General features: G+C 43.1%; 1 protein-coding gene and 1 long non-coding RNA gene across 2 annotated transcripts in view; one reads left to right on the top strand and one right to left on the bottom strand.

The window, feature by feature from the left end:
• The window catches only part of LOC143841916 (uncharacterized), a 30,179-nt gene extending 7,049 nt beyond the window's left edge, over positions 1-23,130 (bottom strand). Inside the window, exons 1-3 of the long non-coding RNA XR_013232946.1 lie at positions 23,071-23,130; positions 19,180-19,284; positions 17,189-17,261 (exon numbers count right to left, since the gene is read on the bottom strand). This is a non-coding gene — a long non-coding RNA (uncharacterized LOC143841916). The remainder of the gene's footprint in view (positions 1-17,188; positions 17,262-19,179; positions 19,285-23,070) is intronic.
• PGBD5 (piggyBac transposable element derived 5) overlaps positions 1-25,900 on the top strand; it is a 105,963-nt gene that overhangs the window by 53,457 nt on the left and 26,606 nt on the right. The window contains exons 2-3 of the mRNA XM_077346467.1: positions 7,972-8,399; positions 17,516-17,650. Of these exons, the coding sequence (XP_077202582.1) occupies positions 7,972-8,399; positions 17,516-17,650 (563 nt within the window). The remainder of the gene's footprint in view (positions 1-7,971; positions 8,400-17,515; positions 17,651-25,900) is intronic.

The following is a 25,900-nucleotide window of genomic DNA, read 5'->3' as shown; positions in this document are numbered from 1 at the left end:
AGATGCTATTCCTGGGTCATCTCTTGCCACTCCACAAAATCAGGCTCCCCCCCCCCCCCCAATATGGGTACTTTTTGTATATAGTCTTGTGTTAATGCCACATCTCATACTGGTGAAATTCACAAAATAATAAATACCACAACATAGACAGAGTGTAAAAGAACACAGACCCCCCCCCTACACCTCCCACAAAATATTCTCAACACAGCGTATTTAATCAAGAATTTTATTTATTTATTTGGATTTTTATACAATGTTTAAACAAAGTTATACCCGATAACAGCAATGTTCCTACACGTTCTGAAATCCTGCTGTCAGCAATCTGAACAGAAGTTTGTTCAGATATACAAAGTTAGGGGCAACTCAGACCGTCAATTTGGTATTGAGGTCTCCAACATAGCTTGACATTCGTGTCTTTTAAATTTTCGAACAGGATGTTCAGTGCAAACAGGTGTGGACAGACAGCTCTCTGTACAACAGGGTGCCTTCTAAAAATGCTTTTTCAATTGCACTTTGGGTTGCTTTAGAACAAAGTAGGGTTGGGGGGGAACATTAAGGGGCTTTTTGCACGGCTTCAAAATAGCACAATGGTTGCTAATTGAAAACGCTACTGATTTGGAATAACGCACGACGTCGTAGACAATCTGCAACACTCCTGAAACCGATCAGCAAAAAGCGCTTCGTTGTAGCGCTTTCAGGGGAATCCCAAAAAGTGGATTCACCCTCCGGAAAGCGATACACTCCTGCAACCAATCTGCAACACTAGCGATAAAGACCTGTGCGTTAACATTGTTGCGGTTTCTTCAAAGTCCCTCCTCCTGAGCCTGTCCTCCAAACTTCCGGCGAAGCGATCGCCATTTTTTTTTCTCCGAGCAAGCGGGGATAAACGCACCAGCGAGCCTCTTTCTGTTTAGAGGCTTCCCTGGCTTCAGTCCTTCACCTTTAGTCACTAAGCACAAACCACATAAAAGCCCGTTTGCTGAAATAAAGTCCCTTTATTTTTTACACATTAATTCAGCCGAAAATCGGGCCCATGAGAGGGGGGGGGATTTTTTTTTTTATCACTCGAGGCAGCGTGGCAACGATCATACGATCAAACGACAGCTCACATTAGGCAGCTGGATGGGTCTCTCCGTTGCAACGAATCTACCCAGATTCGTTGCTATGGGTCTGTTTTTTTTTTTAAAAACCTTTCTTAAAGGGAAAGGGGCTGTTTGGGAGCATGCTAACGGCTGCCCATTGGCTGCTTGACGGCCAGGGGCGGGACGAGCTTGGCAATAGCGCTTCCTTTCTAGCGATTTCTGCCGAGACCGGAAGCCTATGGGAAACGCTAAAAAACGCAACTGATTCCACTACAAAGGCATAACGATGAATTCCACTATTTTAAATGGCGATTTTTCATTCCGCAAACAATTTGCAAGAAAGATCCCCGTGCGTAAAGGCCCTAAGATTCCGTTATTTTAGCGGATATGTAAGGAGATGGGGTGGGAATAGGCTGAGGCCCCTGTATCTGTTTCAGTATTGATAAGAGATCCCTCTGTGAAAAACAGGGTATGTGTCTTAACGATTCCTCCACTGTGTCCAGGCCTCTGAAAAAAACAGGCAATTCCCCCCCATCCACCCCTCCTTCAAACACAATAGTGGCCTTGCAAAACCTCGAGCTCTCCCCCCCCTCCGTACACCGAACCCTGAAATGAAGTGTAGTGGGGTAATAGAGGCTTAAAGCGTGGACTTTAATATTCAGTTATTTTAATAATTGGATATACATTCAGCTAAACTATGAATATGTAATGTTCATTTCAGCCCCTTGATATTTCACCACAACAGGAAGTTCCAGAGACCAGAGTGGTAGACATGGATCCTGCAAACTCTTCTCTGGTATAGAGCAGTTACACCCTTCAGTTTAGCTTGCCTCACAGGGTGTGTTGCAAGGGAGCTACAATTGTGTGTGTGTGTGGGGGGGGGGTTAATGCAAAATGCTTGCTTTTCAATTGCACTTTGGCTTGCTTTAGAACAAACCATGAGTTGAGGGGAATCCTGCTAATAAAATAATAGCCAGTCAAGGACTTTCATACATAGGGACTGTCCTTAGTATCTACTGTAAAGCACTGTCAGCACAGCAGCACTGACATTGCAGGCTCACACTGATTTTACCCCCCAGCCTCCTGTTAAAGTTCAGACGATTTGTTTACTCAGACTGACTGCGTACACCTATCTCTGCATCGATAGTTAGAGTGCATCTCAAAATATCTATTTCAGTAAAGGAAATCATAAATCTGTAGCTTATGTTTCCTATGCACATTATCTATTTGAGACATTGCTTACCATGAGAGCGAGTGTCATATAAAACTGCTCTTTTTGCTTTGGCTGCAAGGAAAATAAGGGCAAACGCTGTTAAGGCAAGCTCTTAATACTCTTGCACTTTGTACTCATGTATGCTGCTTCAGTTCGTTGGTCTTAAATTTTATATTTTTATACAGTTCTTTTATTCTATTTTACTGTTTATAAATTTGTATTTTATATTTTGTAAAGGCCTATGGCTATATACAAATAAATGTATCACTATCAATACTATGAGAGCGATCCGCTGGGGGCTACAATTGACACAGGCATCTGCTTAAAAAAAATCAAAAATCAAAAAAGGACTCCCCATGTTACCAATAATCTATTGAAAATCACAGTATTGGCATTTTTCTTTGGTATAACTGGAGAGCAGGTAGCATCTCAGGTGGTTTTTTGGAACTTGTCTCTTTCTTGTCCCCCGAAATGAAGCGCGGTGTGGGTTATTGAGTTTTAAATCGTAGACTTTAAGATTCAGTTATTTTAATAATTGGGTATGCATACACCTAAACTTTGAATTCCATTAGTAAATATACAGGCAGTCTCAAATGCAGACTTATCCACATGCCTAAAAGCAGTTTGTGGATCTGAAGGAGTAAGAGTTTAAAGAGAAACTGTCACGGGTGAAAAAATTTCCTCCCAGCCTTTCTTAGCATTTTTTGGGTATAAAATTATTGATTTGCTTGTCACTAATCAAAACTTCAATAATTTTATACCCAAAAAATGCTAAGAAAGGCTGGGAGGAAAAAAATATATAGATTTGCTTGTCACAAATCAAAACTTCAAAATCTTAAAAGACGATGCAGTAAAAGATGATGCAGTAAAAGTGCTACACTCAATATGCCAGCAAATTTGGAAAACTCAGCAATGGCCACAGGATTGGAAAAGGTCAGTTTACATTCCAATCCCAAAGAAGGGCAATGCCAAAGAATGTTCAAACTACCGCACCATTGCACTCATTTCTCATGCTAGCAAAGTTATGCTCAAAATCCTACAAGCTAGGCTCCAGCAATATGTGGACCGAGAACTTCCAGAAGTACAAGCAGGATTTCAAAGAGGAAGAGGTACTAGAGATCAAATTGCCACATACGCTGGATCATGGAGAAAGCTAGGGAGTTCCAGAAGAACATCTACTTCTGCTTCATTGACTATGCTAAAGCCTTTGATTGTGTGGAGCACAACAAATTGTGGCAAGTTCTTAAAGAGATGGGAATACCAGAGCATCTTATTTGTCTCTTGAGAAACTTATATGCAGGTCAAGAAGCAACAGTGAGAACTGAACATGGAATCACTGATTGGTTCAAAATTGAGAAAGGAGTTTGGCAAGGCTGTATACTGTCGCCTTGCCTATTTAATTTGTATGTGGAGCGCATCATAAGAAAGGCAGGATTAGAGGAGTCCCAAATTGAGATCAAGATTGCAGGGAGAAATATCAACAACCGCAGATATGCAGATGATACCATGGCAGAAAGTGAAGAGGAACTAAAGAGCCTGTTGATGCGGGTGAAGGAGGAGAGTGCAAATGTTGGCTTGAAACTCAACATCAAGAAAACAAAGATCATGGCACCCGGCCCTCTCAATTCCAGGCAAATAGATGGGGAAGAAATGGAGATCGTGACAGATTTTATTTTCCTGGGCTTCAAGATCACTGCAGATGGGGACTGCAGCAAAGAAATTAAAAGACGCTTGCTCCTGGGGAGGAAAGCTATGGCAAATCTAGACAGCATCCTAAAAAGCAGAGACATCACCCTGCCAACAAAAGTGCGTTTAGTCAAGGCTATGGTATTCCCAGTTGCAATGTATGGCTGTGAAAGTTGGACCATAAGAAAGGCCGAGTGTCAAAAAATTGAGGCTTTTGAACTCTTGCGAGTCCCTTGGACTGCAAGGCGAACAAACCGGTCAGTCCTAGAGGAGATCAGCCCTGACTGCTCCTTAGAAGGCCAGTTCCTGAAGATGAAACTCAAGTACTTTGGCCACCTCATGAGAAGGAAGGACTCCCTGGAGAAGAGCCTAATGCTGGGAGTGATCGAGGGCAAAAGAAGACGACAGAGAATGAGGTGGCTGGATGGTGTCACTGAAGCAGTAAGTGCAAACTTAAATGGACTCCGGGGAATGGTAGAGGACAGGAAGGCCTGGAGGATCATTGTCCATGGGGTCGCGATGGGTCAGACATGACTTCGCACCTAACAACAACAATGATAATTTGAAATTAACAAGGATAAAAAATACAGCCAATGCTTAAGCACCATCCAGGGGGCATTCTGATCAGCTTTTCTCCCATTTGCTTGTGCCAGGAGACTCTGCTTGTAAAATCCTTACACGTGCCCACCCCACAGGGGTGGTCTTTTAGTATCAAAGATCCAAAATTAATCTGCTCATCTTAATTAAACCGTAACTCAAGCTACAAGAAGACATAATTCCAACCCCTCCCATTTCAGGGGGGGAAGGGCAACCTGACCACGTGGGCAGGGCCTTACACCCGCCTTACACCCACATCCTCTGTGCTTTCATTGGTCAGAAAATAGTTACAATAAACACATGTACAATCTATATACAAGATACACTTGACTTTTCTTTGAGAAATTCTCATATTACACTCAACTCATGTACAGCTGAATGTGTGACTGAAACTGATCCCTGGTTTCATTTGTAATTCATGTTGTCTCTTTCTTACGAACTGGTATATGCAGGTTGTGTGCGCATTCATTGTAAAATGTGAACAGGGCTCGTGCTTTTGTGTTCCAGCTTGGTGCTCAGTTGAGGACTACTAGTGTGGCTAGTTTAAAATAATTATAAAATTATAACATCTTGCCTATGTTCACAAGGAATTTTAGTATAGTTTTAAAATTTAAGTGGCAACATGCAATTTTTCTCCTAAGAAGAATCATGTCTGGAAATGTATCTGTTCACCAAATGCACAAATCTCTTGGAACAGCTTGAAGGTTTATGGGAAGTTTATGCCAGTTGACCTGCCATGAACTTCATTTCATGAACCATGAACCTGCGAAAATTTGTCACGAACTTTGGTTCTTGAGCCAGTTCATGCCCATTCCTAGTGCCTAAGTAGTCACAGAATGAGAATAACCTAAATTTCTCTGTGCATGTTTGTGTGTGTTTTGTTTTACCCAATGTTGCTGGACATCTGGTCATGCTTGTGCAGTTGCTCTGTTTTGTGGGATATTAGCATATTGTAATGTTTTGATGTTCTGAAAGTTGTTGGTTATGAAGATCTGTTTGAATATGTTTGAATTTTTCTGCATGTTGGTTTTTAGCTAGTGCAAATTGCGGATTTGTGTGTCCATACATTTTCTTTTATGTCCATTTAAATGACATATTTAGCTTTCCATTTTTTTGCCTATATTCTAAAGCAACAACAGTAGAGTCTTCTGACACTTTCACTGTGATATAACTTCTAGTCCATAGATACTTACAATACAAGGAACTGGGTGCTGCAAGAATCTTTGAAGCATCTGTCCAGGATTTTCAAGTAGTTTAGAAGCCCTTTAGACTTGACTTACAGAGTTTTCTTCAGATTATGATTCTCCAATATGAAACATACAAGACTGTGATATGGGACACCCAGTTGCCTAGGAGACCAGTTTCAAGCAGCTGAGTTGGAAAATGAGGTCATGGAGAGAGCAAAATGGGAAGGCTGCTTGGAAGAGTATGGGTCTCATGTTGAAGTGAGTGAGTAGAAAAAGGTTGTGGGTGAAAAGATCACCATAGCTAGGGGGAAAGCTGACTTTAGAGATATGGGTGAGTGCCTTTCTGTGGTTCAGACAGAGGTCTGTTCTCAACCATGACGGCTGACTTTTGGGAGGATGAACTGGAGTGATTATGTTCTTCATTCAGAGGTGAAAGTTATTTTAATACTTGATAGGATGACTCAGCATTCCCAAAAGAATGGGAGTGGCTGTGAAATTTTGGATGGGCATATGGTTAGTACATGCCCTCTCTCATACTGTAAATTTGCACACGGGGGAGTACAGGTAGAAATGGGGATAAAATGTTAATCTATTTAGATATTTTTCCATGGACTGACCTGTGCTCATGATGGGATGAACATGGGCCTTAGGTTTTATTTCATAACAAACCTCTTTGGATATTAATAAAAACAGACAGAAATTTGCACAGTTGGGTAAATGAGTGCTTCTTAAATGCTTATCAGAAAAAGAGCTGCCGTTCTGAGTTCCAGGTATTGAAAATATAATTATGCAAAAAACTTGCAAATTCTACACTTTCCACTGCCTGCCTGTCTATTCTGACTAGTCTGCCATGTGCATATTTTTTTATATCTGCTCTTTTGCCTTTGTGGGGCATTACATGCTATGAATACTAATGTTCTGACTTCAGAATCCTGATTCAAGCTATTTCTTCCAAGGGGGGAAAAATCCATGTATTCCCTTTTAGTCCTCAGTGCCACCTAGGTTAAACTAGTACAGGCTACAGTCCTAAATAGTAAGTGCCGAGGAGCAGTTTGTATAGATCTACATGGGCGTCCTGATACACTGAAATAACGGGAAAGCTGGGAGATTTCAGATACTCTCTCATACTAGTTAGGAACCAAAAGGATGAGCTGCAAAAATAATTTTTAATATTTTCAAATATTTATTACATAAAGTGCACTTATTGAATTTTATATTTTTAATTTATATGGGCCCATGGAGGGCCCATATCCAGGTTCTGAGGCAGCTGCACTGGTTGCCAGTTGCTGTCTGGATCCCTTTTCTCTACCTTTCACTCTCCATTTTCTGTTTTATCCCCACAACACCCCTATGAGGTAGTCTGGGCTAAGAGTATGTGACTGGCCCAAGGTTATCTAGCAGTCTTCCATGGCAGAGTGGGGATTCAAACCTGAGTCTCTCAAATTCTAGTCCAACACTCTAACCATTACATTGCACTGGCTCTCATGGAACTAGAAATCTGGTAGGTCTGGACACTGAATTTTAATTTTCTTAAGCATAGAGTGAGTAAAACTGGTTATCAGCTATTATACACATTTATTTATTTATTTATTTATTTGTTTGTTTGTTTGTTTGTTTGTTTGTTTATTTGGATTTTTATACCGCCCATTCTTTACAGCTCTGGGCAATTACATAGTACTCCTACGTAGTAGGAGTAAAAAACATTTCTGAAATTGAGAGGGATGACCTATGATTATGCCATTATTTGTAAGCTACCTATCTATCAATCACATTTTTATCCCACCCTTATCCAAAGGATAAGATAAAAATGTGATTGATAGATATCTTCCATTTTATCTTCCCTATAATTCTGCAAGGAAGTGCAGGCTAAAAGCCAGAATGGATGGCCCGAGTTCAATCAGTAAGTTTCACGACTGAACAGGAATTTGAACCTAGGTCTCCTCATTCTTATTCTGAATATTGTTCTTGCCTGGCTGAACTAACTGAAAACCAGGGTGCTGTGTATTAAACTAGGACTGAGGAGACAAACTGAAATCCCCACTGTGCCATAAACTCACTGAAGAGGCCATAAACTCACTCATTACTGTGGGCTCCTCAAAGGAAGGGGAAGATAAAAATCTGGTGATAACAACAACAGCAAAAATTATAATACAGTTATATAAGTAAGTACAAAAATAGGCTTCATATTTTTCCTTTTGCTTTCTAGGCCCAACTCGTAAAATGCCACCAGCTTCCAGTGCCATGGACTTCTTCCAACTGTTTGTCCCAGACAATGTGCTAAAGAACATGGTGGTGCAAACTAATATGTATGCCAAGAAGTATCAGGAACGGTTTGGGAGTGATGACACCTGGACTGATGTCACCCTGATAGAAATGAAAGCTTTCCTTGCGTACATGATCTCCACAAGCACTCACCACTGTGAGTCGGTCCTCAGCATCTGGAGTAGTGGTTTCTATAGCAACAAGAGCATAGCACTGATCATGACTCAGTCAAGATTTGAGAAGATTCTCAAGTACTTCCATATTGTGGCCTTCCGCTCCAGTCAGACGACCCATGGCCTCTACAAAATCCAGCCATTTCTGGACTCTCTGCAGCACAGTTTTGACTCTGCTTTTAAGCCTTCCCAAACCCAGGTGAGAGTTAATTTCTTGGATGCAGAAAAACATTAGGTTTCTTCATTAAAAGTTGCCATTTCTGGGTTGGGAAATTCCTGGAGATTCAGGGTGGAGCCTGGGGAAGGTATGTTTGGAGAGGGGAGTTGGCCTCAGCAGAATGTATTGCTATAGACCCTACCCTCCAAAGCAGCCATATTTTTTTCAAGGGAACTGATTTCTGTAGGTTGGAGTGAATTGTAATTCTGGGAGATTTCCAGGTCCCACCTGGAGGCTGGCAACCCTTGGTCTAAGAGACCATTTCATTCTATAACAGCAAAAAAAAGGTTATATGGGTATCTGATGTGCATTGAACAAACTCCCCAACAGTTTAAATGTTAAAAAGCTAAATTAAGTCTGGAAAGAAATGGAGGGTCAGTGAAGCTGAATCAAAGTTGGAGTGATATGATTAAAGTGCCTGGTCTCTGTCCATAGTTAGGCAGTTAGTAGGGTCTCTGCTGGCAACCAGTGGAAGATGGGGAGACTTACTGGGAGTGGGAGGGTGGCCCAGCCAGTGTTACTGTATCATGTCTATGTCACTTTGGATGTGACCCAGAAAGGACATCATCACACAGCAACATTGGGGGTGACGCTCTTGTATTTGGACAAAAACTCTATGATAAATTTGGCTTCTGCCATAGTTTTTTGCCCATATATCAGAGTCTCACTTCAATGTCACTGATGTGATAATGTCACTTCTAGGTTATGCCAGAAGTTACATAGACATGTTGCTGCAATGTCAGCTGGGCCTTGGTCTTTTTTTAGGTATGTCCACCCTGCTGGTCAGCTGATCAGTGGCAGAGTTGTGGGGCCTGTCAGCTAGGAACTCCCACCTCCACTGGGCGGGGGGGAAGCATCTGGCAACCCTAGCAGTCACATTCTGGACCAGTTATGGTTTCTAAGCGCTTTTCAAGAGCAACTCCACATAGTGCACAAGACAGCTGTCTAGTCTTGATGTCACCAAGGCCACACATGAAAGGATAATGGTAATAATGTACAGACAGTTCTGAGACCTATTGGGCCCTTCCTGGTGCCCCTTGGTTGGCTGCATCTTTCTCAGAACTACTTACATATAAGTAAGGATCTCACATTATTTTCGGAATAAAGGTAAAGGTAAAGGTATCCCCTGTGCAAGCACCAGCTCATGTCTGACCCTTGGGGTGACGCCCTCTAGTGTTTTCATGGCAGACTCAATATGGGGTGGTTTGCCAGTGCCTTCCCCAGCCATTTACCCCCCAGCAGCAAGCTGGGTACTCATTTTACCGACCTCGGAAGGATGGAAGGCTGAGTCAACCTTGAGCCGGCTGCTGGGATTGAACTCCCAGCCTCATGGGCAGACAGCTTCAGACAGCATTTCTGCTGCCTTACCACTCTGCACCACAAGAGGCTCATTTTGGGAATAGTGGCTATGAATTATCTATATCTATTTACATTGTTGAACACAGCACTTGCCATCAAAAAGCGGCATAATTTTTCCTCCTCAACAATATTGTAAACATGCAAAATCACTAAAATAGAAATTGTATAAGTGGTAGCAAGAACCAAGCTGAATTTTGCACTGTACCATATAAACTGATGTGTTCTCTTTTGTCCATATCATAATATAGTATTCGGAACTGAGATGGGGCCATCATACTGTAGAACTATGCCCTCCTTCACAGCACTAAGAATGGGGGAGAATGACAGGAACCCTGATAATCGTGTGCCCTAGCCTCTAACCTTATTTTGCCCTTCAGATCCTGTTCTGCAGAATTTCACAAAAATGTCTTTGATGGAATAATAGGGTTAGCTAATCCCTACAGTGTAAGTAACATGAAATCAGTCACTGGAAATTCAATAACTTGCAGTGGATTCCTATCCAAAGTCTCTCCAGTCTGAATCTATTGATTTCAATTACTCGGGTAATTCTGAATATGATTGCATTAAATTGTAGGTACAAAATAATTTACTGGCAGTGGCTAAATGTTTGAATTTTTTGATCATGAATCACCTTAGTCTTTTCTAAATATATTATTTGCTTTAAAATGATTAGCTAGATATATGTAGAAAATGGGAACTATATCGTTAAGACAAGTTGTCTTTTTGACAAAGTATGTTTAGGTATTAAATGGAGCAATGGTGTGATCGGCTTTAATCAGTTGATTTCAGAGACTTTAGTGTTTGTAGGAGGGAAGGAGGGCTGGTGTGCAAGTTGGGGCAGCTCTTTCTGTTCTCTCTCTGCCTCCCTCACAGCGGGAGAGATAGAGGGAATGAAGGCTTGTGTTCGGTCTGGCAGGTCGCTGTGTGTCTCCCTCTGTCTCTGGCGTGTCTGAGAGGAACGTGGCTAGCGTCCAGGCAGGGAGGGCGAGAGCTGTAGAGGCAGGGCGTTGCTGGCTGCACCCTGATTGGCCCTATTCCAACTCAGACAGCTGGACACGTTCCACCCCCCAGGCTGTTTCACAAATATATAGAGGAACCATGGATAAGGGAATGTGGGATTCTCTCAGTGTAACATGGCATAAATGTGACTCCAATGATTGCTTGAGAAACCTGCCCTCAAGAAGGGCTGAAGGAAACACATTAAAATGTGCTCTTCAGACGGCCATTGGAATCTACAGCCAATTCTCAAAAATGTTTGAATCTTTCCTTACTTGTGCTGAAAGAGCAAAGGCTTAAAGTGGGGTGTTTATGTTGAACTCTGTCTCTTCCATTTCTCAGTCCTTTTGTTTAGAGCAGTGGTCCCCATCCACTGGGCCGTGGCCTGGTGCTGGGCTGCAAAGGCCTCGGCACTGGACTGCGGCTCCCTCTTCCCGCCCCCCCCCCGCAGTTAGAAACTTCCCAGGCCGCAAGCAAATCGGCCGCCAAAGCGTTCGATTAGCTTGCGGCCCGGCAAGCTTCTTTTTGTGGGAGGTTGGGGGGAGAGGGAAGCGCGGTTGCTGGCAGTGGTCCCCAACCTTTTTCCAGCTGGGGACCGGCAGGGCAACTGCCCCGCCCACGCAGCACGCATGCGTGGCCGGGCTGCGCATGTGCTAAAGTGCTGCGCATGTGCTAAAGTGCCACGCATGCGCGATTTTGGCCACGCATTGCACATGTGCGCATGCGCGGCCCTGATTCCCTCTCCCCCGCCCCGCAGTAAGAAGCTTCCCGGGCCGCAAACTTGCGGCCCGGGGAAGTTTTTTACTGCGGGGGGGGCGGGGAGAGGGAACCGCAGCCCGGTGCCGTGGCCTTCGCGGCCCGGTGCCGGGCCGCGGACCGCAGGTTGGGGACCACTGCTCTAGATAATGCTAGAAATTCAGCTGGACATGGTAGAGAACAGGAAGGCCTGGAGGATCATTGTCCATGGGGTTGCGATAGGTCAGACATGACTTCGCACCTAACAACGACAACAACAACAAGCTCAGTCTGTATGCCTGTGTTTGGCTTTTCCTGGAAGACTGCTGCTGCTTTTAAACTTGCCTTTGGCCCATTATGCACCCCCATCTTACTGCAGACTACCTTCCATTTAAATCCTTGTGGTTCAGGTTCTGCACATGCATTTTAGCATTAGTTTGTTGAATGAAAGGGAACAGAAAGGAACACAGGCAAAGGGGGACGGAACTGCCCAAATCTTTTTTTGAAAGTAACAACAAGCAGCTGCAAAGTCATTTTTCCATATTGCCAAGCGCCAGAGAATTCTCTTGTTGTGTTATCAGCCACTGTGAAAAATGGGAAACAGTCACACAATCTCACAATATGAGACTGAACAGAAAGCATGGTAGAACCCATTGACACTGGCAGTGCAAGCTGTGATTTGGCAATGTGCATGTATGTGCACGCGAGCACACCTGAACAAAGACAGCTGCAACTCCATCATGCTTTGCACAAGGCCACAAACTATATGGGGGAGGAGTACTCTGGCAGAAGCTATGGAAAGCTTTTTTACTCTTGTATTACTAAATTATAAACAAATGGGGAGTATTTTTGCAGACGCCCTAGCGCAGCTGTATAGTAGCAACTCAGTAATAACTGAGTTTTGTTTATTAAAATATTTATATCCAGCCTTTTCTCAAGGTTCAAGATGACTTATAAATCATAATTTAAAATATTACAATAAGAAACCCCTAAGCCCCCACCCCCACCCCGCCCACCCTACAGGTAGCTTCAGTTTTATTTCATAAAAGAACTTGGTAAACAATATGACCTTGCAAAAATGTCGAAAGGCAGCCCCCCCATCACCTCCTCTGGGAGTCTGTTCCACAGAGCAGGACTAACAGTGGGGAAAGGGGATGGGTTGATGTCAGGCAGGCTGCCTTATGTGGAAGAACCACTAGCAGGTGACAAACTGAGGACATGAGAATTGTGGTGCATGAGAATGTATAGGGGAAAATGGTCTTTTAGATAATAGGATCCTAGGCTGTAAAGGGCTTTAAACATTATAACCAGCATGGGTCATTCCACATGAATGCATTTTCCTATGGTGGACTTCTTGCCCATGAGATTGTTGTTTCATTTACACTTGTAACAGCAATGTCACATGGCACAAGATAATAGGTTTTTTCAACCTTGTTGGTCTTAGTTTCACTTTCATGCCAAATGTGGATTGCATACACTCCCTTCCCTCCCTCTCTTCGGAAGATGATAACTTGGGTTTCAAAGGGAGACCAAACAATTATACAATCTAAGTACAAAACACAGGGAGACACAGGAAGTGGGTGGAGATAACTCCATGAAGCTTTGGTGTGAGAACCAAAGTCATAAACTACAGACTAAGGAATTCAGCCTCGAGGTGCAAAGGAGAAACAGTAACTGGGAAGCATCACAGGCCTGGCAACATCGGACAGCTCTAATACTCAATCACAATCATTATGAGAGAATTCCTGGGATTCTGACAGGCCCCCAACCCCAAATGAAAAAATCTTGACTTGGATGGACCAATGATCTGATTCAGTATAAGGTGTCTTCATGTTAACATGTGCTTCATATGTTTTCATGTGAAAACAACAACACAAATGGTGTACAACTAGTGTTTCTGAAATGGAGAAAAACTTCCATGCCCACCTTAATTGGACCCAGAAACACATTCTGCAGAGTAGTAGAAATGTTAGATTCTTTCTGGCTTCCTCAGGCCGATCCTTTCACTAGATGGAATAGGGATAGACTGTGATTCAACTCGGGGTTTGTGGCTGAAACATGGACTGAACAATGAACTGCATGAACTGATATTCGGGTTCATGAACTGAAATGGTTTGTACAGGTTTGTGAGCCATTTAAAGTTTAACCCTCCTGCTTTTTGCAAATGCAACAGGGAGGAGAAAGCAGGGGTTTTGCTCACCACTCAAGGTGGCAAGGAGTAGATTGGAAGGGTTTAAATGACTGGGAGCCATTTAATCGTCTGGTTTTGCTCCCCATGAATACATGAAGATGTCTTATCCTGAATCAGACACTTGGTCCATCAAAGTCAGTATTAGCTGCTCAGACCAGCAGCAGATCTCCAGGGAGTCAACAGAGACCAAAGCTGGACTGGCAGGGAAATTCTGTCCATGGCCTCAACTGTCTTGTGCTGTCTTGTGTAGTCCCTTTAAATAGGGTTGCTCAAGAAAACGTGAACCTGGACTGGTGAAGTGACTTCTCTCTGTTGGTTCAGCTGTATTGTGCTCCTTGTGGGCTCAGCTGTTTTTCGGTTTAAAGAGTCTGCACAATATAGCCTGAAACAGCTGAGCAGCAGGGAATGACTCCCTGGGGTTGAGCTGTTTTTTGCAGTTTCCATGGGGGACAGAAAGCAGAGGTTTAATGGGACTTAAAATCCCTTAAATCCTCTTCTTCCTGCTCTGTCCACAAACCACCACAAACCATCATGAACTGCTTTAAAAGTTCATGGATGTTCACGATGATAGATCTGTCACAAATGTTTGTTTGTAAATGATGAACAGGGGGGGAAATCATGATTTGTTTTGCTTTGTGATTTGGTTTATGCTCATCTCTAAGATGAAAACCACAACCAAATATGCTCGGGCATAGGCAACTGTTGATATTTTGTGTTCCCTTTCTTGAGGAGTCATGTGTAAGTCAACCCTTATGAAAGTAATAAGAAACAACTCTGTTGTGAGGGATAGTATCTATAGATATGTAGATATGAATTGCCTTTAAGGACATAAAATTAGGGGTAGTATAGAAGCTCTAAAATAAACTTTAAAAATAAGATCTAGCCGGGGAGGGGGGGAAGCACACAATGGAAATTAAATTGCTTTAAAACCTGAAGCAACAATTGTACAAGGTCACTAGGAACAAGCAAAGCACAACCATTCCTAAATAGAGTATTTGAAACCAAGTTAATGTGATTTAATTAATCTGCTGTAGACATAAGAGGAAGAGTGTTCAATTTTAGAGCAAAAATGGGTGCTCAACTTTCCCTATGCCCCTCTTGTAGGTTGACACCATGGGAGTAAATGGTTGGATGGAGAATAGATGTGTCACCGCCCCCATTGTGTGCCTTTTGCTTTGTAAATTAAACTCCTATCTTCCAGTTAACATGTGACTGGGGCAGAGTTAGATTTAAACAAATGATTCTACCTCCCTTATTTATAATTTGTTCCTGAGATGCCAAGCTACTGCTTCTGTTTCCAGATATACAAACACCTTGTGTTTATATTATTTATTTTTGACTGTTCTCTATTCGCTGTTGAAGAACAAACCTGGTGCATTGAGTATCTGGTCTAACTTCTCAGTTTTTTTGAATATCAAATAGAGTTTGTGTAGATCAGCACAGGTGCATCTCTTATTTAAGGTGACCAGATTGTCCCACTTTTGTCCCAATTTGCACCTGGCAAATTGTACTTATGTTGAAATTTAAATATATATATATTACAATACTATTTTTGCATTCTATGCATTCTATGAACCTTTTTGTTGCTCCATATAGACCAAATTTTTAATCAAGAACCCCCCCCCCCCCCGGTCAATGGTGTCCCGCTTTACCAATGTTAAAATCTGATCACCTTACTCTTATTTTTAGTTGAATCTGTACATTTTAAAAAGTGCTTTCATATGATGCTGTAAATGTTTTATGAGCCATTAAGGCCTCTGTGAATGAACATGCGCACCAGACCCAGAGCTTAAAATGTGTAGACATGAGGATGCTGGGGTGTAGTTATTTTTTATCAATATTCACATTTTTAAAAGGAAGCACCTATTTCTGGAATTAAGCAGTTGACTATAACAACCTCGAGGATATTTGCAATCCCCTTCCATTCACAGTGATACAGGGAATGACAGTGCTAGACCTCTAGCGATGAGCACTAAGAAGTACAGTAATATACTTACAAACAATTTAGTTTCTGCTGTGGGAGAGATTTCTTTTTTAATGAACATCAGTGGATTTAGAGTCAGTCTGAAACGATACACCTTTGGGGCTAATAATTTGGCTGAGAAGAAAATAGCAATTTATATATAAAATATTAAAAAATGGGTGTTGTCTGTCTTTATGCTCTCACCTTCTATCACACACTTTAGATAAGCTGTGGTAATGTCCTTTGATTTTACCTTCTATGAGATAACAACTTGGACAGCTTGATATTTGAGCAGAGTGTGAGGACGGGGTTGGCTGGTTCTGTCCTTTCGAGAACAAAATTGCTAATATGGAATGGGGGTGCCTTCTGAAGAAGAGAAGGAGAATTGATTTTGATACTCTGCTTTACTCTTCCTGAAAGAGTCTCAAAGAAGCTTACAATCTCCTTCCCTTCCTCTCCCTGCAATAGGCCCCCAGTGAGGTAGGTGGGGCTCAGAGAGTTCTGAGAGAACTGTAACTAGCCCAAGGTCACCCAACTGGCTATGTGTATGAGAGGAGTGGGGAATCAAACCTGGTTCTCCAGATTAGAGGCTGCTGCTTTTCACCATTACACCAAGCTGGCTCTCTTCTGCCATCACTATTCCCTTTCCTAGTCTTGCTCTGATAGTTTTATCCTGATATTGTAAAATAAAAAGCTGCAAACAGGATTGCAAACTCTGGGTTAGAAACTTCCTAGAGATTTTGGTAGTCGAACTTGGGCAGGGCAGGGTTTGGGGAGGGGAGAAATTTCAGTGGGGTATAACGCCATAGAATCCACCCTCCAAACCAGCTATGTCATTCAGGATATACTCCCAGCATCTCTCAGTTGTTAATAGTAGTATTTGGCTGCTTCTTCTGGAACTATGTCTCAGGAAGCAAGGGGACACTGAGAGCCAAATCTGTGGTGGTGAAGGGCCATACTATAATACTGATTACAAATATTACACCCAAAAAGATTATATCCATTTTCTGTTTTGAACTTTTCTCCCCTCTGTTAACATGTTTTGAATAACGGTCATGATGAATCCTGCAATGCACTGAGCTGTCGTGAAACATGCTTTCCAAAACAGATACAGATTTCAAATGAGTGACCTTTTGTTTTGAAAGTTCTACTATCATTCTATTGGGCAGCTGGAGAAGTGGAACAAAGCTGGCAAGAACCGACATGCAGTTAGCCAAGGATAGGCACTGTAGAGGGAATTACAATTACCAAGAGGAGGCCCTCTGGAGAGAACGGGCTCATAAGCAAGCTGTTCCTTGTTCCACTTGCAGTCTGCAGGTCTATGTGTATTTAAAAAAATATATCAGTGGATACTAACACCAATTAAAGTTTAAGCAACAGCTTTTGGCTTCTCCGTCTATTCCAGAATACAATAATGAGGGCTCCAGAGACCACAAGGGTGTTCTAAGACAAAGGCAGATGTGACCATTGAGTTTGTCTGCTACAGTGGACATTAAGTGTTCCAAAATTAGTTGCAATTTAGATTACCTGTGGGGTCTGGATATCCATTTTTCTAGATGTTTCTTGTGTTTTAGTACATCAAATTTAAGATGACTTGACTCTGCAAACCAAGGGAGAGCAGAAAGAGAGAGAGAAGCGTGGGTTTTTTGTTTGTTTGTTTATTTAATCTCATCTGAGTCTTGACTTCCTTGCAGTAATCCCATTTTATCCTTGACGACCCAGTGAATTCAACAGTAGACATTTGGTAAGTTTCTGGCAAAGTATGGATTACCAAATTCCAAAGACTCTTGGATGTTCCAATCTTATCATAGAGACATGAAAGACACTGTCTAATATAACCTAATGTTATTGCAGGTGCTCCATGAACCTCTGATTGATGAAGACCCAATTTTTATTGCCACTTGTACAGAACGAGAGTCACGCAAGAGGAAAAAGCGGAAATTCAGTCTCTGGGTACGGCAGTGCTCATCAACTGGGTTTATTTGTCAGGTAAGACCCAAAGGCCTATGATTTAATCTTTGCTCACTTAGAAGCAGCTGGATAGAGGATAATCTGAATTTGTACTTTGGAACAATGGGATAATCTCTGACTGCAAAGAAAAATTCTTCAGACCTGAATCTAAGCATGCATGATCCCTGCCCAATTGAAACTGTCCAAAGATCTTTAAAGGCAGAAAAAAGTTCAGTCCACATGCCCTGCATGATTAATTTTTGAAAATTTATTCTGTATAAAGAAAACAGATAATGCCAAATGAAACAGGAAAAATGTAGATAAACCCAAACAACATGTAATGGATATGTTAAGTTACCCATCCACAGAAGCCTCTTCCTCCAATTGCCCATGTCTGTTAAACATTTAGAGCTCAGAAAATAAGCCAGTTTAATAATGTTTAAGTACAGTATTTGCTGGCATATAAGACTACTTCCCCCCCCCCTGAAAAACATGCCTCCAAGTGGGGGGGTCGTCCTATACGCCGGGTGCACTTCAAGTTGGGATAGACATAGCTGCCCATAGTGGCCCATATTACTGGAATGTAATGTAACAAACTCTATATTTTGAGTGGAAATGTTGGGGGGTCGTCTTATATGCCCAGTCGTTTTATACACCGGCAAATACGGTAATTCTTTATTTTCTCTAACTGTTCCTGTCTGTTACAAGATGAGGACTTCTTCCAAAGATGTACAAATACCATGCGTGCAGCCATAAATGCAGATATTACACATGCTTTGTCCAGAACTTACCTGACATAGATCAAAGTTAAGAAAATCAGAACCATCAGACAGATGGTCAATGATGGGCCTGGAGGTGGGGGGGGGGGTAGGTTTCCCAACCATATTCTGCACAATAACATCACTTCTTGGATTTCCCAAAACCTGAAGAATGTTTCAGGGATTTCTCAATGGTTTAAAAGTTGAGAAAGGCTGGATTAGATGCTGGGTTAGATGCTCCGAGGAGTAGAGAAGGTTTCCCCCAACTTTTCACTACCTGAAGGAATCCCAGAGCAGCTTACAAACACCTTTCCTATCCTCTACCCACAACAGACACTCTGTGAGGAAGATGGAGACTGAGTGAGAGAACCGCTTTGCAAAAATAACTGTGATTGGCCCAAGGTCAACCAGCTGACAATATGTGTCGGAGTGGGGAATCAAACCTTGTATTCCAGATTAGAGTCTGCAGCTCTTTCACCATTACGTCACTCTGGAGTAGGTCCATTGCTATTTGCACTAGTACAGAGATTCATAGAGAGAAAATTGGGATATGAATGAATGAGTGAATGAATGAATGAATGAATGAATGAACAGCCTGCATTACAAGAAGGGAGGACTGTAGTGAGTCAGGAAGATTTGTTTTCAGGTATTTTGAGTGAACCAAGGCAACTTTCAGTTCGGATGGCCTCTCTTTAAGTAACCGGGGGGAGGGTGCACTATAGCCAACTTCATTCATTAATGCTCTGTTAATGCTGAAATCACATCGGAAGGACAATCAGTGTAGTTACTTTCCATGCCAGAGTTACTTACCCTCCACGAGTATGGGAAAACACCACATAGCCAGCTCCTTCCATGTGATTGTAGAGTTCTTTTGTGGGATGGGAAGAAGTCACACTCTTGCAGTTCCCATGGCAACTAGATAATATAAGAATTTGTTATTTGCTTGAGAAGCGGACCTTCTGTCTTTATGGACTGGTAAAGAAAAAAGCCCACAGATCACAAAGCAAAAATGTTAAGAATGTTGAACAAAATTTGAGTCCAGTGACAACAAAGTTTTATTAAATGTTGTATGAGGAAGAGTGAGCCACACAAAGGCTCACACCATGAATAAAACTTTGATGGTCTTAAAGGTGTCATTAGACTTAAATTTTGTTCTACTACTTCAGACCAACTGAATATGTTAAGAATGTAGACACGCTGGAGAGATTCCACATATCCTACTGGGCTCCAAATATGAATTATTTTCTGCCCTCAACCCATCTCTATTAACATACATCTTCAAGCTGTCAGAGTCAATGAAAATGGATGCCTCCTGGCACATCACAGGATTGAGCTGAAGTCTGCGTAAAATAATGAAGTTGACACTTGTGTTTGACTCTGCATCCAAATAGCCTCCAAAATAATCCTGGGAGTCTTTGATGTCCATACACATTTTGACAGTTCTGCCTTCCCATTGTGAAAGGTCAGGTGAAAAAGGATTTAAAAGAAGTTGTGAAAATGAACACTTCCAAGTGTGAAGCCATCAATAACAGGAGCTGCAAGAACAGATACAAAATTTCCCTCCCCTGGTGCCTGTAGACTTAAATACTGCACTCAGCCTTATACTGAGACTTTCCTAGTCCTTTTATATAAAGGCCATGTAGAAGTCAACCACTTATTTGGAGGATGCCTGCTGCTCCTTGGAGGAGGAAAACAGTAATTTACTCCACGAGCCAAAAAGAGACTTTAGCTAATTCTAAATGCTTAGTTCCTATAAAGGGATAATTGATCCAAATGAGAGAAAATGGTAATCTCTCTGGCATGCCCATGTAATTGCATATTCCCAACAAAATTATTTGTGTAAATAAAGGCTAGGGCCCAAAAGGGTACATTTAGTGTACCCAAGGTTTTGGCCATGTCCAACGTTTTTGTTGTTTTATTTATTCAAAACAATTTTATGCTGCCTTTCCAACCAATTAGGGCTCTCAAGGTGGCAGACAATTTTTTTAATCAACTTTAAGAAACAATACATACAGTCATATAACAGCAATTAAAAACATAAACAGGAAAACGGGTCAGTAAGAGAATTTGAATCAGTTCTCAAAGTTAGAGGCAGATTTTTTTTTTGGGGGGGGGGTCACCAGTTTGTAAGACATTCCAATTTCAAACACAACCAGAAGTAGAGATTTTTCATAGCTTAATCGTGCAGTAATGTAAAGCTTACCACATGCTTTCCATAGATCAGTATTCGCAAATCTTATGTATAAGGGCATTCTCTGCCATTCTCTCTTATCAAGAGAAAAATAATCCATTATGTTTAATACCATACTCTCATAAAAGATATGTAACAACGGAACTGATTGTCAGCAGCATGATCGACAGTAAAACCAGAGCAGAAAAGGAAGAACTTTGGTTGCGGGAGGACTGAGGCACAAAATGATTGTATGCATTAAGAGTGTCAGCAAAATCAACAACAGAATCAACAAAATAATCTAAACCCTGTAATGGGGGGGGGGGGGAGGAACGTCAACTATAACTTGCACCAGGCATCTTTCTTCCTGATACATTTTGAACCAGCTCACATTTTGAAAGCAGCCCCTCTTTCACGTCCATTGCAGTCATTTTTCCTTAATGCACAGTAATCTAGCCTGGATGTGATTATAGCATGGATAAGTCCTCCTTGAAAAGGTCATTGTTTTCTAATGAAGGACCACCACTGATCTGAAATAGCCTAAGTGTGCTGTAGACAAGATTTGAGACTGCATCCACAAACACAAATCTAATAGTGTGCCCCCTCCTTCCACCGGTTCATGAACAGGATGACTTCACAACTCTTAATTAGCTACATTATTGAGCAAAAACCCTTCAGTCTTGTCTAGACTGGAATTCAGTTTATTGGGTTTGATCCAACATCATGGCTTCCAGTTGCTTGTTCCAGATATTAATTGCCTTATCTGACTCAGCTAACGAAAGAGAGAGTATACTGATGAAATTCCACTCCAAATTTCTGCACAACCTCTTTAAGTGTTGGGGGGTGGGGGAGAGAAGGAACCATGTAGGATTTCAGAGCATGATATATATCACCCAGAAGTACTTTTTGATATTCATCAAGTCCCATAACCGCAGGAGTGCAGTGCCACTATATCTCTTATCCAGAAGGATGCCATGATCAGTGGACAAAAATTATCCAAGAAATCAAGAACGCAATATCTGCCAATTTCTTGTTGTGCCAGGTATAGCGGTGGCTTCTTGAGGCCAGGTTGCATGACTACCACCTCCAAGGGATTGTTCCCTCCTTCAAAGAAGTATTCACTAAGCCATGACAGGCAAGGGTCAACCACTCATGTATACATGTGGGCACATTAAGAAATTCTGGGATAGTCCCATAGTTGTCAAGATAGCCATAGATCCTTAGACTAGACAAAGGGGCTTGGGTAAGGATTTTGGTCTACTACTACCAAAAATCAAGGTAACCTCAACACCAGACCAAGACCTCTTCAAGCAGTTCAGTTCAGGAGATTGTTCAGCAGTAAAGAACCAATAGAATGTGGCCAAAGTGCCAAATATCAGCCAAAGGGGACCAGTGATATGATTATGACAGACCATGTCACTTTCCCCTCCCTATTGAATCTAGGCTAGGGCTGCCAGGCTCCAGGGTGGACCTGAAAATCTTCTGAAAGCACAAGACTACAGTTCCCTTGGAGAAAATGACTGCTTAGAAGGGTAGACTCTATGGCACAATAGCCCAACTAAGGACCTTCTCCTTCCCCAAATCCTGCCCACCCCAGGCTCAGCCCCCAATTTCCAGGAATTTCCCAACCCAGAGCTGGCAATCCTAGGCTGATGTTGGCCTAAATATCCTAATGGACAGGGCTGAAAGAGATTAATCTCCTTCTACCCCTTCATTTACTCAGTGATGTACAGAAGACAATCCTTTTCATCCAGGATTAAATTTTGGATGACAGATGTTCTTTCATAGGCTGACCTTGCATGCAGCAACTGCACTTTCGGAGCTGATAGTGATGTATTGCTGGTTAAGAACAGGACAGTTATAAAGGGAGGAACATGATTTGGTTACTCCCACACCTACCATTACCTGACCTGTCTCCTCCCAGCATGATAGTAACTGAACAAATAGTGCGATGTCCCCTACTACATATCTTTAAATCCCCAACAAACACAAAATCTATCTGCTGATCCAGCCCCTATGAAAAGGAAGACTGTGTCTTACTCGGAACAGACACAGAGTCGGTAAACACCTGAGTGAGTGCCACCACCAGAAGGCAACCTCAGGGAGAGGTCACAGCCTCTATATCCTATTTGCTGGTTTTTCAGGGCAGCAATGAAACAAACCAAAATAATGAAAACACAAACTAATCCCTGTTCTCATTCAGTTCCTAAATGAGAAAAAATCCTCTTGGTGTTAAACCTCTGGGGCAAACGGCCTGTGGCAGCATTTCTTTTCTTTTATTGTACACATTTGTTAGCCGCCTTTTCGACCTTGCAGAACTCAAGATCACCATATAAATGAAACATTGTAAAAACAACAATAATGAAACTAGAAAAGTCACAGATTAAAAACTCCGGTTAGGAATGTCCATATTAAAATCTAAATTAATAAAAATGCAGTCCTAAACAAAATGGTCCTTAACGACCTCCTGAAGGTCACTAATGGCAGGGCCAGGAGTTACTCCATGGGAAGATTATTCCATAATGGCAAACCTGCCACAACAAAGGTCCTCTCTCATGTGTCCTCCAAACAAGCATCTCCCCACAATTTCATGGATGGGAGAAGATAGTCCTTCAGATATCCCAGTCCCAAGCAGATTGGTAACCAGTGTAATAGCTATATGATTATGATTATGATTATGATTATGATTATGATTATGATTATGATTATGATTATGATTATGATTATGATTATGATTATGATTATGATTATGGTTATTTCAGTTTATAGCTTGCCACTCCCCTAAGGCTTGTGGTGGGTAACAACATATAAAAACCCATAAAACCCCTAATACATAAAACATCCTACAAAACAGATACACCGTCCGACCCAACCAACCCGGCAATGGCAGCATTCCCAGGGAGGAGACCAAGGATCACTGGATATATAGCCCTGAGAAGAGGGGGGTGATCTTACCAGGGGACGTCAGCCTCAACCATAGGCCTTGTGGAAGAGCTCCGTTTTGCAGGCCCTGCAGAAAGCTGACAAATCCAGCAGGGCCCGCAGCTCTTCCAGGTGCTCATTCCACCAGGTAGGGGCCAGGACTGAAAAGGCCCTGCCCCTAGTCGAGGCCAGGAGCAGCCAAGGTGGGTAGTCGCGCTTCCTGAACTGCTCCCTTTCCCCCAAACCACAGGACGTCTTGGCAGGGTTGAGTTTCAGGCAGCTCTGCTCGAGCCATTCAGCCATGGCTTCCAAACATCTGGCAAATGGATTATTATTATTATTATTATTATTATTATTATTATTATTATTATTATTATTATTATTATTATTATTGGATTTATTACCCGCCACTCCCTTGCGGCTCGTGGCGGGTTACAACAGTATAAAACCCCATAAAATACATTCAAATCCCATTGACACATCTACAATTAAAAGCTGCCTGGCAAGAGCGGCTAATCGACTACCCATTCCCCCACTAGCGGGTGGAGAAGGGATACTGATGGTACCCGTCTCTTTAATCCCAATCCTCAGGTCCCGGGGGGGCATAGATGTTAAGCCAGGTCTCAACCGTAAACCTGGCGGAAGAGCTCCGTCTTGCAAGCCCTGCGGAACGATGGAAGGTCCCGCAGGGCCCGCAGCTCTCCCGGGAGCTCATTCCACCAGACAGGGGCCAGGACCGAAAAGACCCTGGCCCTGGTCGAGGCCAGGCGTGCTTCCCTAGGGCCAGGAACGACCAACAGATTTTCTCCCGCAGAACGTAAAGCTCTGCGGGGGGCATAAGGCGATAAGCGGTCCCTCAGGTATGTGGGTCCCAACTCGCGTAAAGCCTTGAAGGTTAAAACCAAAACCTTGAACCGGATCCGGGCAGCAATCGGCAACCAGTGCAGCTGCCTCAGCACTGGCTGGATATGGGCCCTCCAAGGTGTACCAGTTAGGACCCTAGCAGCTGCATTCTGCACTAGCTGAAGTTTCCGGATCAAGGACAAGGGAAGGCCCGCGTAGAGCGAGTTACAGAAATCTATTCTGGAGGTGACCGTTGCATGGATCACCGTGGCCAGGTGTTCGGGGGACAGGTAGGGCGCTAGTAGTCGGGCCTGGCGAAGTTGGAAAAATGCCTGGCCCACTACTCTTTTGATCTGTGCGTCCAAAGTCAGGGAGGCATCAATGATCACACCCAAGTTCCTGGCCTGGGACGCGATGGTAAGATGCGCCGCTCCCAGGGTGGGCAAGCATGCTTCCTGTTCCCGCCCCCTACGAGGGGATCCGAGGGGGAATCCGGGCGGCTGTCCATCAGGAGATAAAGCTGGGTGTCATCAGCATACTGATGGCAACCCAAGCCATAACTCCTGATCAGCTGGGCCAAAGGGCGCATAAAGATGTTAAAGAGTGTGGGGGAGAGCACCGAGCCCTGTGGAACTCCACAAGGGAGCTCAAATGGACTCAATAACTCATCCCCCAATGTCACCCTCTGGATCCGGTTTAGGAGGAAGGAGCATATCCAGCGTAATGCTATACCCCTTATCCCTGTCCTGGTGAGGCGGCATGCTAGTAGCACATGGCCGACCACATCAAATGCGGCCGACAGATCTAATGGAACTAACACAGCAGAACGGCCTCAATCAGGGCGACCAGCACCATCTCCACCCCATGGCCAGGATGGAAGCCAGACTGGTATGGATCAAGTGCCAAAGTTTTCTCCAGGAACGCCAGGAGCTGGTCCACTGTGGCCCTTTCAACTACCTTTCCCAGGAACGCTAAATGCGCCACTGGGCAGTAGCTGGCTGGGTCTCATGGATCCAGCAATGGTTTTTTGAGGAGCGGGCAGACCGCTGCCTCCTTTAGCAGCTCCAGAAACTCCCCCAATTGGAGGGAGCAGTTAACAATGTCACGGAGCTGCTCTCCTACCCTCAGCCCCCCTTCCTTGAGGATCCAGGAAGGGCAGGGATCCATAGGACAAGTAGTTGCCCACACCTTCCCCAGCAGCCTGTCCACTTCGGGTATAAAGAGCCTCCATCTTGGCAGTCTGAAGCCATCAAACACCACATCCAAAGCCGGCCAACAGGCCTCCAGTTCATTTACTGTATCAAGTGTGGCAGGAAGGTTATGGCAGAGCGACAAGACTTTATCCGCAAAAAAGCTTGCTAATGCCTCACAGCCAAGATCCAATCTCCTACTATTTTGGCGCTCATCCTCCAGGGTGGTTAAAGATCGAACTACGGTAAACAATTGAGCCGGGCAAGAGCTTGCGGACGCAATTTTCACTGCAAAAAAAAATACCGTTTTGCCACTTTCACTGCCATCTTATCTGCCCGCATAAGCGTACAATAAGATGTTCTTGCAGCCTCGTCACGAGACTTCTGCCACACTCACTCTAGTCAT

This window comes from Paroedura picta, chromosome 1, assembly GCF_049243985.1.
Source record: "Paroedura picta isolate Pp20150507F chromosome 1, Ppicta_v3.0, whole genome shotgun sequence".
NCBI lineage: Eukaryota > Metazoa > Chordata > Lepidosauria > Squamata > Gekkonidae > Paroedura > Paroedura picta.
Note: the sequence above shows the minus strand (reverse complement) of the source record. Positions and strands in the feature narration are given on the sequence as shown.